This window comes from Tenrec ecaudatus, chromosome 4 (assembly GCF_050624435.1).
Source record: "Tenrec ecaudatus isolate mTenEca1 chromosome 4, mTenEca1.hap1, whole genome shotgun sequence".
NCBI lineage: Eukaryota > Metazoa > Chordata > Mammalia > Afrosoricida > Tenrecidae > Tenrec > Tenrec ecaudatus.
The window spans coordinates 24,280,563-24,292,166 of NC_134533.1; the positions used below are offsets into that span (position 1 = coordinate 24,280,563).

Consider the following 11,604-nt stretch of genomic DNA (forward strand, 5'->3'; position numbering starts at 1 on the left):
CTTACAAAAGAGATCTGCTTTGTCAGAGGCAGGCTGTCCCGGCCACACAGTAAAGCCTTGCCTATGTGCTGACGAGACTCACAGGCACTGCAGCCAAGCGTGAAGCTGGCTTTGGCCCCCATTCGCTCTTCTCTCCCATGTGTCATCTTCAGATCACACGGTCTCCACGGGTCTTGGCCATCTTGGCTGCCTCTGCCGTGAGGGCACTGGCACATGGAACATGGCATGTCAGTGCCCACCACAGCCCAGGTGCTGTGGGGCTGAAGAGGGAGGAGCCAGTCTGTCTGTTTGGCGGCTGCTGTTGCTCCTGATATCTTGGGCCTGGTCTGCAAGTGTCCCCACCTTCAGAAACAACTGCCTAGGACACCTCGGGGGGCCCAGTTGTTCAGAGTATCTTTATGTGTGTCCAGTGATTTGTTCTGGTTTGTTGCTATAGGCAAAAGAGACTGAGCGATAGCCCTCCCCCAGCCCCCCAAGCCCTCCTAGCTCCTCAGGGGCAGACGGAGGCCTCCTCAGTCTCCAGCCAGTGCTCTCAGGACAGGAGCTACTGCTTAACCTGTTTTGGATTAAAACCCCCTTTCAGATTCTGATGAAAGTAGTTGACTCCAGAGGAAGTACAGCACGCATGATGGAGGGAAAGCAGCTCAGGAGCAGGGCCTTGTGCTGGATAGAGTGTAGGCCGGCAGCTGGGTCAGGTGACTGCTGCCAGGACAGCAAGGATGTGTCCATCTTCCCCGCATCCTTAGGCGGGAAGGCTTCCAATGGAGAACAAGCAGTAGGAGGGCCGTAGGCATGCAGGGCAGTTGTCTCTTTAGGAGGCAGCTGCCTGTCCCCATGTGACACAGGCCCCTGGCACGCCCATTCCCAAGGGCACAGGATGTAGTCTGCCAGCCCTCCCTCACAAGCAGGTGGTTGTCTGTCTTTGGCCCAGGCAGCGGCACCCCTGAGTTTTGTGCTCCGCCCTGCTCCTGACTGTCCTCCGTTCCTTAGCTTCAGCGCTCTCTGAGCACAAAGACGGGGACACAAGTCTCTCTCTTGCTGGCCTGAAACCCCACTTCACAAGACAGGAAGGCTGAAGATAGGCTCCGTCTTGCCAGGAAACAAGGGGCCAGGAGAAGGAATTCTGAGGCACACAGAGAAAACCACCACTGGCCCTTCAGCCCCTGTGGAACCAGAGCTGCTAGAGTGGCCAAGAGCCTGGTCTCCCTGCCCTGCCTACTCCCTGAGGTGTACCTCCTCATTTGTCGCCACTCCTCAGAAACCACCAGCCCAGCCAACGCTCCCACTGATAACCATGTTGGGTGTGAAATGCCAGATTGGGCTTGGGGGGGGGGGGTGCTTGCTCACTTCCGGCTTCTTAGAGCAGCCCTACAGTGGCGGAGCAGAGGACTAGGGAGTTGAGAGACTCAGACTCGTTGCAGAAGAGAAGTAGACCAGGCTTGCGGGACATCTGGCCCTGTGGCCAAGCGTGGGCTCAATGGCTTATGGGAGGGAGCTGTCCCAACTGCTGTTGTCAGCAGTAGTGACAATGAACCACGATTGCCCAAGAAGGAGGAGGGCACACCCCACTGCCACAGACTAAACCACGAGTGCCAGGCCCGCTCTTCCCCCGTCTACAGAAACAGCAGGGACAAATGTCGACGTTTTCTCCAAGGAAGCAGTTTGTGGTCTTAGCCTCTGCAACTAAATGAAAGAAGAATGCTCTCAAAGAGAGGGGTTGTCCCCTGGAAGTTGAAGGAAGCCGGCGGTGGTGAGCACTGAGGCAGCCAGGGTGACTCTGAAAGGTGTTCTGGGGCCCCAGGAAGAGACCCACAGTGAGGAAATGGTGCCTTTATCCCAGCAGCATGGCCCAGAGATGCGGCCAAGGAAGCCAGGTGTTGAGTGGAAATCCGTGCAAAGTCCAGCCCGGTGGGGCCTTCCGCTTGACCACATTCCTCTCTGTGTGTTAGCCTGGCTTCCTGAGGGAGCCCTGGCCCCACTGTGACGTGGTCGCCTAAGAAGGAAGAAGCCAGCGGGAGCCAGTCTCTCTCTGGCTGACAGACAGGAGCAGGACAGAGTCAGTGGGTTCAGGCTAAGGGCTGCAGTCCCAGAGCTGGTGTTTGCAGCCTGTTCTCTGGTGCAGAGCCTGAAACATAAGCCACACCCCCAAGTTTGTCATTGCCGGCTGCTCTGACCTCAGCACGGTGTGCGCAGGAGGCTTAAAAGTAGGCCTGCTTGTGTGGGCTGGAGGTGGTGTGGGGCTTCGGATGCAGTACCCCAAGACCCTGTGACAGGAAGCAGGGCTCCTGGTCATGCACCCCATGGTTGGTAGTAGGTATGCTGTCACCAGCCAGCCCTGGGCCATAGAGTGACGGAGGTGGCATTGGGCAGGGACCCACATGCATCAGAGACTCACTGGCAGCTGGCTTTCCATGGCCCCTACGAGCCAGTCTACATCGCAGGCCAGTTGACATCTTGCCCTTTGCCTCAGCCCTCACTGAGAAACCTCCCCCTTTGTCCTCAAACACCCCTCAGCTCCCACAAGAGAGAGGCATGGCTTCCCTTCTAAAGCAGCTTCACGCAGGAGGCTGTGGGTCTTTGGTGTGACCCGTTTCTTCCCTCGCTCAAGTCTGGGACACTGGAAGACGCACGCGGGTCTCCACATGGAGTCCCTGGGCAGGACAGACAAACGATTAAGAGCACCACTGGTAGCCAGACCACCCAGAGGCACCTCGGAAGACGGGCCTGGGATCTGCTTCCGAAAGCCCACCCAGCTTTGAACACCACACAGAGCAGTCCAGAGTCAACCTACCAGCAGCTAATCACGACTGCCACTGGCCCCTGTCCTCCTCCCTGCTCCCTGAAGCGCCTTCACGCACACACACACGCTCTCTCTCTCTCTCTCTCTCTCTCTCTCTCTCTCTCTCTCTCTCTCTCTCTCTCTCTCTCTCTCTCTCTGCTTTCTCCTTTCTCTCTCCCCCTCCCCCTCCCCCTCCCACTGTACAGCTCCCGAAACTCCTCTTGACCTGGCCATCTTCCACAAAACACAGTGTCTCTCTTGCCGGTTCAGGAGGAAGGCCCTGGTCTCCAAGCTGTGCATCCTGGCCTCTAGGCTTGTGCTTTCCTCCCTCTCTGCTCCTAGCGTGCTGGTTTAAATTCTGCCACATCCCAGAAGAGATGGACTCAAGACACCCTCCCTCATCCTTAACAAAGACAGCCCCCCCCCCCAGGTAGGGCATCACCACAGGCTGAGAGGTCAGCGTTTACAGCCTAGGGTGGGTGCACACTGCCACACTAGCTAGCCCTCCTCACCGGCTGGCTCTCCTTTCTCAGCCTGTATGACAGTGTGTGCTGCCATTACCGACCGGGGGCCTGGGTGTCTGGGTGACAAGCTCGTGTGCACACCCTGCCGGTTTGGATGCAGAGGTGAAGGCCTGAGGGGCTTGGGCCATGTCCACATGCACATACTCAGACGCTTCTCGCGCAGCCCTTGTCCACACCCCAGCCCTGCTCACTGGTGTCAGTCAGGTGACTCTTCAGGAGGCTTGTGCTCTGTGACACCCCCGTGCAGTGGCAGCTCAGGGTGGAAGGACGAGAAACCACTGCTTCCCTCTGGCAGCTGTGAGTCAGGCAGGGACTCCTTACCAGGACAGCGGGCAGCCTGGGCCTGAGCTCCTTGGAAACCCACCAGCCCGTTGCCACTGGAGGCCTTGCCCTCTGACCCTGCAGGAGCTTCTCAGCTCTGCTGCAGCCCGGAAAGCCATGTTAGGGGCTACCCCAGCCCACCTTGGCCAAGGAGCAGCTGGTGTTGGGGTGGAGGAGACTGGTCTTCTTGTCTTGGGAGGAAGTTCCAGGAAGAGTGAAACCGGTCAGGCCCCGTGGAAGGAGGGAGGCACCATACGCCCTTGTTTCCGGAGCCTCTGCCCCGAGGACCGGGTTCAGACTGCGGGGACAGCTTCCTGTGGCACTGCACTCTTGGTGGGCCTCTGTCCTGCTTGCTGGGCCTGCTGAGTTCCTTTTTCAAGGGCTGGAGAAGGAGGGGGGCAGGGAATCTGCAAGAGAGAAAACTCTCAGGCTGCCAACCACGTCCACCACGCCCAGAACCCTGCATGGCCCTGCCATCCCCTCCCTCATGCCTGCCATGCCTTCTCCGCTCTCCCACGTGATTTACAGGGCCTTGAACACCGGCATTGAGTACTACTGGGACCAGCTGAGTGAGACTGTCTTCACTGTCCACTCCAGCAACCGGAGCAGCGAGCGGCCCGGGTAAGTCTGTGGGCGATGCTTGGGTTGGGCCGCAGCCCACGGGCCCTGTGGCCACACACAACAGCTTTTGCCAGTGACCACCTTTGAGCACAGACAAGCAGGAAAACAAGACCACTGCGCTTGGCATCTTGCTTTAGAATAAACAGGGCTGCCTTCCATCAGGGCCATGGTCTCAGGACACGTTTGAGGTAAAGAAGTCTGCTCTGTGGAACAGGGAGAAGCTGTGGGTCACCGGGTGGTCAGGGAGGAGTGTTCTTCAGGGACTAGAGAATAGAAATCAGATGGCATTCATCTTACTGTTTAATTCCATGAGGTTTTTGGGGGTGGGCAGCAGATGAGAAGCCTAAGCCAGCCTCTGCTTCTTGGAAAAGCCACGGGCTGGTGGAAAGGTGCTGCCTACATAACAATTAGTGTGTACCGACAGACGACCACCAGCTCCTGCTTCCCCAGAGAGCACTGCCTGAATGTGCCCAAGCAAAGGGCCTGGCAGACTGGGGGGGGGGGGGGCATTCTCCTAGGGAAGCTTAGGCACCCTGTCTGCAAGGGGCCCTAAGAAGCCTTGGTGAGAAGGATCTGAGGCGGACCCCATAAGATCCCCATTGTGCTTCCTCTAATGTAGACATCTCAGGCCACTTAGAGATCCTGTCAGCATCAGTTAGGAAGGAGGAAAGCCTCCCCTCTGCCCGTGGAGTCCGGCCAGCAGCGACCAGAAGACTCTCTTATGAGCAGCCACCTTCCCCTCGCCTGGTGGCTTCTGCAAGCGACTGACTCGGCTGGGTTTGGAGTGGGTGGATGTGGGGCCTCCCATTTGGTCCCTGGGCAGGGGCTCAGCAGAGTTGACGCAGGACTCTGAGGTGGCATTGGGCCAACAACTTTCAGTGAGGGATGCTGACCCGGTCCCCCTGATTCACTCTGCCTCTCTCCCCCAGAACCAGCAGAGCCACGTGGAGGACAGACAGGGACATGGGTCTGATGAATGCCATTGGGCTGCAGCCCCGGAACCCGACCACCTCGGTGACCTCCCAGGGGACCCAGACGCTGGCCCTTCAGCTGCAGAATGCTGAGACACAGACCGAGAGGGAGGTCCAGCAGCCGGGGGCAGCAGCCTCAGGCTCTGGCGAAGGTAGGAGCGCTGCAGCGCTGGGGCAGAGGGACTAGAAGCACGGTCACCCTCCTGGGAGAGGCTCCTGGCCCCTGGACAGGACATTGCATTGCTGGTCAGAATGAGTCCCTTTCAGGTGGCTGGGCAGTACCCACTCTTTGGGGTGGGGATGGGGGGCTTTCCCTGAGCTTACCTGCTGTTCCCAGTGCTGAGTGGCGCTCGCTCTCGCTTCTGCTCAGGAGGGGCCCATGGCTGCAACGGGTAGTGCTGGGGGGACACTCAGGTCACCACTTGGCCAGGAGTTGAGCTGGCCCACCAGCTCTGGAACTGCCCCAAGGAGACAGCTCAGGGGCTTGTTGGCTCTTCTGCTTCCCACCGCCTAAGCGGCAGCCCCTTCTCCTCACCTGTCTCTCAGGTGTGGCTCAGCCCATCTCGCCTGCTCTCTGCGCTGCTCTCACACTTGTAAGAACCAATTAGCACTTCCCAGCAGCAGAGCTCCAGCCACTCTGGAGTCTGTCAGCAGTGTGCTTAGCAGGCTGTTTTCACCCGGTCACTCTCTGACCCCTGCCCAGCTCCCTTGCTGGTCCCAGCGCCACATAACCACACCTTTTCTCATATTCCTGGGCTGTTTGCTCAGAAGGGCCTGTGGGAGGAGGAGCCGTGGCCGGCAGGCAGCCAGAACAGCACATCTGCTACCCTCTCACGGGGTGGGATAGAATTGTCCAAAGTTAGTCTCTTCTGGTGTGGGCCCAGCCCACCACCTCTAGCTGACCATGCCTGGCTTGGCAGCCAGTGCAGCCTCCAGCCTTAGTAGGGAGATTCCCGAGTGCTCTTCTTGCTCCAGAGCAGCACAAGGGAGTCCCCCATTCTCTCATGTGCCCGACTCTCCCTTACCGCCAGTGGGCAGGGAGAGCCCCCCTAAGTCATCCCCAGATGGCAAGAAGGATGTGGGGTGGTAGGCGGAGTCATAGGCAGCCCTCTCAGCCACTTACTGAGCCCCCACACAGGTCATCTAGGGCACTCTGTCCAGAGGGCGATGGAATTTGAAGCAGGAAATTAGTCTGAAGAGGACATAGTCTGGGGAGCCTTCTAGAAAGGAGCAGGATGAGCAGGAGCTGGCATGGGAGGCCTTCAGGTAGAGGGGACAGCACGGGTAGAGGTACCAAGTTCCAATGCCCAGCATGTGGGTGTGGCAGCCTGTGGGGTCCATCAAACAGGCCACCTCCCAATGAATTCTTGGTCCTCATCTTTGTTCTTTGTCTTCAAAATTTCTCTTGTATTTCTGTGCTCGGACCCGGTTTGTTGCTAACATGCAGCCATGCACATGGTGTTGAGTGCCGAGACACCATCCTTGGCCGTGAAGCCGGGCTCGTGCCGCAGCAGGAGTGCTCCCTCGTGGTTAGTGCCAGTCACTCTCCTCATTTGGGTCGGCAGGGGCCAAAGGCTCCGTCAGGGAGAAGCCAGAGCCAGGCAGGTGATGGAGAAGGGAGGCCTCCCTCGGTGCTCTCGATTCCTCTCCAAGTGGATGGCGGGCCCTGTGTTGCAGGGACCCTGTGTTTGGACAGCTTGCGCCCCACCCGGCTACAGGGCCAGCCCAGCATGCAGCAGGTGCCTAGGGCTTGTGTGGGCTGAAGCAGGGTTAGATGCCGGCACTAGCCGCCAGCTGCGGTAGCCTGACCCCGGGCCAGGGGAAAGCCGTGCAGGGGGTTGGGTGGTTTTTCCTCTCTGTAGTGAATTAGGTGACGTTTACAGAGCAGCTCATCCGTTTTCCATGCAAGGGCCCATCTCCCTTTTGTTTCAGCTCCTTCCTCATGACCCTCTCGTAGCCCATCCTCCCCCGCTTCCCGTGGCTCATCGCTCCTCTTCTAGTCCTGTCAGCAGCTGCCCTTGAGGTGGCCCCTCGTCTGGGTGGGAAAGCCCCAGAATGAAGTGCGGGCACGGGCACGATGAGAAGTTGCTGACCTCGCCCTGGCCCCTGCATTCCAGACTGGAACTCTAAGCTCTGGCCACGTAAAAGCTTACCCGCCAACACAAAATTGGTGCCCAATCTTTCACAGATGGATGCTTCTGCTGCCGGCAAGGAGACAGCAGAGTTAACCCCTGGCCCCCCAGCTCCTGGAGCTCAGAGCTCCATCCTCGGCCAGGAGGGCCAGTCCCTCAGGCCCCAAGACCTTTCCCTCCTCCACACAGCAGTGCAGCCCGGCTCTCTGGGCAGGAGCTGTCCGCAGGGCATTAGACACGTGACTCCAGTGCTCTGCAGAGAGGTCAGAATCCACATGGGCCCCTGCTCCAAAGCCAAGGCCAGAAAGAAAGTGGACATAGGAGTGCTTCCCCCCGAGCAGGAGTAGGACGTGGCCAGGAACCCTCTGTGCACCAGATACTCACCTGATGTGTGTGCAAGCAGGGCCTGGCACCAGGCAGGTGACATTTAACTCCTTCAGGGGCTCACGGGCACGTGGCTGACACAGTGGCCCTGGCATGGGCCCACTGCAGCTCGAGGCCACTGTCCTTGAGGATACAGGGCCCTGAACAGGACAAGATTGCACTCTGGCTCAGTGTTGGGTGTGGTACGGGGCGGGGATTAGAAATCGAGATGGCCAAGCCCTGAACCACTGCGAGCAATTGGAGGTCAGGAGACTAGCAGCAGGCCTCTCTGGAGATAAACTCCCTCTGGACCCCAGGGAGCCCCGCCTGGCCTGAGCAGCCCACGTGAAGGAGCGAGTAGCTCCCAGGCAGAGAGCCCGGTGTGGGAGCTTGGTGCCAATGGGCTGTAGGCCAGCCCAGGCGCTCTCGTGCACATGGAGCTCTTGGAAAGTGTGGGGTGACTGGTGACAAGAATGTAGAAGTGTCCGCTCTGGCTCAGGGTTGAAGTTGTGCCATTGCTGAGGCACACTGGTGGGTGCCCCCAGTAGTGGAAGGCCTTTATCAAAAGCAGGCGTGCAAGCCCTCAGACTCCCTTTCCTTCCCCTTGAACAAGCTGGGGGCCGCTTCAACCCCCTGTCCTAAGCTCTAAGGAGGTGGGCAAAGCAGGAAGGGGAAGGATCAGAGCAGGCACTGCACAGTAGTGCCCAATAGACACCTAACACTCCTGGTCCCACATGACCCCAAAATAGCCCGCAGGTGAGAAAGGAGACGGATGAGGCACTCAGCCAGCCCACCCTTGGGAGCCTTGGTCACAGCAGCCCCTGACCCTGACTGGGCTTACCAGTGGCCGGAGGGCAGGGCTGTGAAGATAGCTGCCAGCAGTCACGACTAAGGCCCAGCACACACCTCGTCTGACTTCCTATGTCCAACACTGTGCAGGGCTGCCGCTGCCTTCATCCCAAGTGAAGGGGCCAGGGACATGCACAGGACAAGTCACAGGCCTTGTTGAAGGGCATGCAGCTCTGAAGCGGCAGAAGTGAGGTTTGAGCCAACGCCTTTTCTGCCAACCCCCATAGGGGCTTGGCGCCTCAGGCCTGGAGTGCCAGCCAGCTCTCCAGAGAAGGACACGACTGTCCGGCCTCCATGCCTGGGAGAGCAGTGTGTGGGAATAGTTGGTGAGAGCTGGTGGCTACTGGGAGAAGAGGGAGGAAACGGAGCGCCTACTGAGGACCACAGTTAACCAATCCGGCTTCCTCGTGGGCTGGAGCTCAGGGCAGAAGTCGGATGAGTAGCGCTGAGACGCAGGGAAGTGCGGGTGTAGGGCAGCACAGACGTGGGCCTTTGGGCCCACGTGCTGGGGCTGGGGGGCGGACAGCCCACCTCCCACTGCAGGGCTGTGGGACCAGGTTGCTCAGGTCGGGGCAGGTGGGGGTGTATAGGCAGCTGCACTGGTGGGGGAGGCCCTCCTCGGCCTTCTTGCCTCCTGGCCTGCTCGCCGTTGTGCAGAAGGTGCTCAGGAGCACCAGCACGGCTCCAGTCCCCGCTCTGCCTCTTTCCTGGGGGCATAGCCTTGGCCAGCTGACCAGTCCTGAGCCATTGTCATTGAGGTTCACACTGCCGGCCCGTGTGTCAGCAGAGCCGGTTCCATCGGGTGTTTGCAGAAACTGATCTCCTGGCCTTTCTCCCTAGGTGCCCCGGCAGATGATGCCCACCTCAGCTGCCAGTCAGTAGCTGAGCGCGTAACCACTGAGGCCACCCAGGGGCTCCCCGGCCCGCTAGACCCAGGCTGTCCCGTAAACCAGGGTCAGTTACCATGTGAGGGGCTCCTCTGGCTTTCACAACGCCTCCTCTTCTCATAGTGGGGGGTTGGCACCACTTCTTATGCCTGCTTGTAGCCCAGAGCCCCCTGCCCAGGCTGCTGCTCATCGCCGCTCTCCCCACTGTGCTCGTTCCAGGAGAGGGCTCGGAGACGGGCGTTGGCGGTGAGGATGCACTGAGCAGAATCCAGCGGCTGATGGCGGAGGGGGGCATGACGGCAGTGGTGCAGCGGGAGCAGAGCACCACCACAGCCTCCATGGGCGGCTTCGGCAACAGCATCATCGTCAGCCACCGCATCCACCGAAGCTCCCAGACAGGCACTGAGCCCACCGCCACCCGTGCTGCCTCACCCCAGCCCTCCACCTCTCGTGGACTGCTCCCCGGGCCTGGGCAGCTGGCGGAGCAAGGCCTGAGCCCTCGGACAGCTTCCTGGGACCAGCCTGGGACCCCAGGGCGGGAGCCGCCCCCACCACCTCTGCCCCCTTCCTCCCCCGTCCCCACTTCTGGGCCCCTTCCCAGTTCTGAGGGCCCAACCCTGCACTGCGACCTGACCAGCAGCCATCACCTTCCCGATGGCAGCGGCAGCAGGGCGGACACTGCCAGCCCTGGTGGGGAGCCGCGGAACAGGTAGAGACAAGTGTAGGCGCTGGTGCCTCCCCTCAACCGCTGAGCAGAGACCGGACCTCACAGCTGACTGGGAACTGTACATGCAGAAGAGCTGCTGGCTGCGTGAGGGAGCAGAAGAGATGGGTGGGGGGGTCGAGGGGTCTGAGTCAGTGGGCCTATGGCAGTCGATGGGCAAAGCCTGCCTGGGGGACTGGAGCCTGCCAGGCCCGGAGCCCTGGAGGGCCACAGGCTGGACCCTGTGTGACTGAGGAGTAGGTGGTGATGTCAGCTTGAGCCTCCCTTTTAGGAGGTGGGCTCTAGGGGCTCCCCGGGGCAGAGTGCCCCACAGCACGAGCAGGCCTCCTGATCCTGGACAGAGGCTAGTGGGGCAGCAGGCCCTGGCCACCTCTTGCCTGGGCTGAGCCACCAGGAGCCCAGGAACGGAGGAGCCACAGCTGTGTCTAGAAACCACCTCCCAGAACTCCAGCGTCTTTGTCACATCCCACCCTACAGAACCTCAGGCTGCCTGGGCGGATTGCCCAGGGCCTTGCCCACAGGCCCTTCTGCACTTATTCTGAGGGGAGGGACAGCGATGGGCTCAGGGTGGGGTTCAGGGACAGTGGGCGGGCCCTCACTCAGGAGTGGGGGGTGTCGGCTGGCCCGCGCCCGGCCTTGTCCGTCAGCTCCCCGCTCCCCTCAGGACCTTGTACAGTACCCGTGGGGGCCCAGTATTAACCTGTGTCTGGCCACAGCCGCCTGGGGCTGGCGGCCGGGCCGGGATAAGGCCGGACTCTGGGTCAGAATGTGAGGTCTTGTCTGTGATTTAAGGTGTTGCATGTGGAATCTTGAACTGTACGTGTAGTTTCTAGTGGAGAAAATCAAGGCTCTGATGATTATTTTGTTTTAGTATAAAAATGTGATTTCCTTTCTGTTTGTAACTCATCATAGAAACCTGGTGGTGGGAGGAGAGGGGACAGTCTGACTGCTGATGAGGGAGACGCCAAAGAGCCCCATCATTAAAGTGATGACGTGCCCCTCACCCGGCTCCTGTCTTCCCTCCCACCGAGGATGGCCTGGGGTGGGGGTGGGGGCACTGAACTGAGCTGGGGGCCTTTCTGGTCCTGCTGCCACCTCCGAGTCACACTGCCGACTTCTCAGTAAACCGCCACCACCTGCTTCCCTGGGCCTTCCACAGCCTGCAGGCCTGGAGGGAAGAGAGAAATGTAGATCTGTCTGAAAAGCAGAGGTACCCATGACCAGGCTGGCCCCATGGAGCTAGGCTTGCTATGTTGCAGTCGTCTCCCAAGAGACACTGTTCCCTGACTGTCCCAGTCCCCCATTCCTTGTGGCTTCCATTTGCTGGCACTGCCCAGGGGCCTGACCTTGACCCCTTCAGGTTTTAAACCAGAATGATCGAGGGTGGGGGTAGGCAGGGACATCTGCCCCAACTCCTAAAGGTGTCACCTCAG

At 59.9% G+C, this 11,604-nt stretch overlaps 1 protein-coding gene across 12 annotated transcripts in view; it reads left to right on the forward strand.

The window, feature by feature from the left end:
* Nucleotides 1-11,165, forward strand: part of AMBRA1 (autophagy and beclin 1 regulator 1) — a 174,596-nt gene extending 163,431 nt beyond the window's left edge. For 6 of the 12 annotated variants that reach the window (XM_075545788.1, XM_075545787.1, XM_075545791.1 and 3 more), the window contains 4 exons: nucleotides 4,153-4,245; nucleotides 5,175-5,368; nucleotides 9,401-9,514; nucleotides 9,667-11,165. In XM_075545788.1, coding sequence (XP_075401903.1) covers nucleotides 4,153-4,245; nucleotides 5,175-5,368; nucleotides 9,401-9,514; nucleotides 9,667-10,160 — 895 coding nt within the window. In that variant the 3' untranslated portion in view covers nucleotides 10,161-11,165. The remainder of the gene's footprint in view (nucleotides 1-4,152; nucleotides 4,246-5,174; nucleotides 5,369-9,400; nucleotides 9,515-9,666) is intronic. The other 6 variants (XM_075545790.1, XM_075545796.1, XM_075545792.1 and 3 more) reach the window with 1 other exon arrangement.
* The last annotated feature ends 439 nt before the right edge of the window (nucleotides 11,166-11,604 follow it).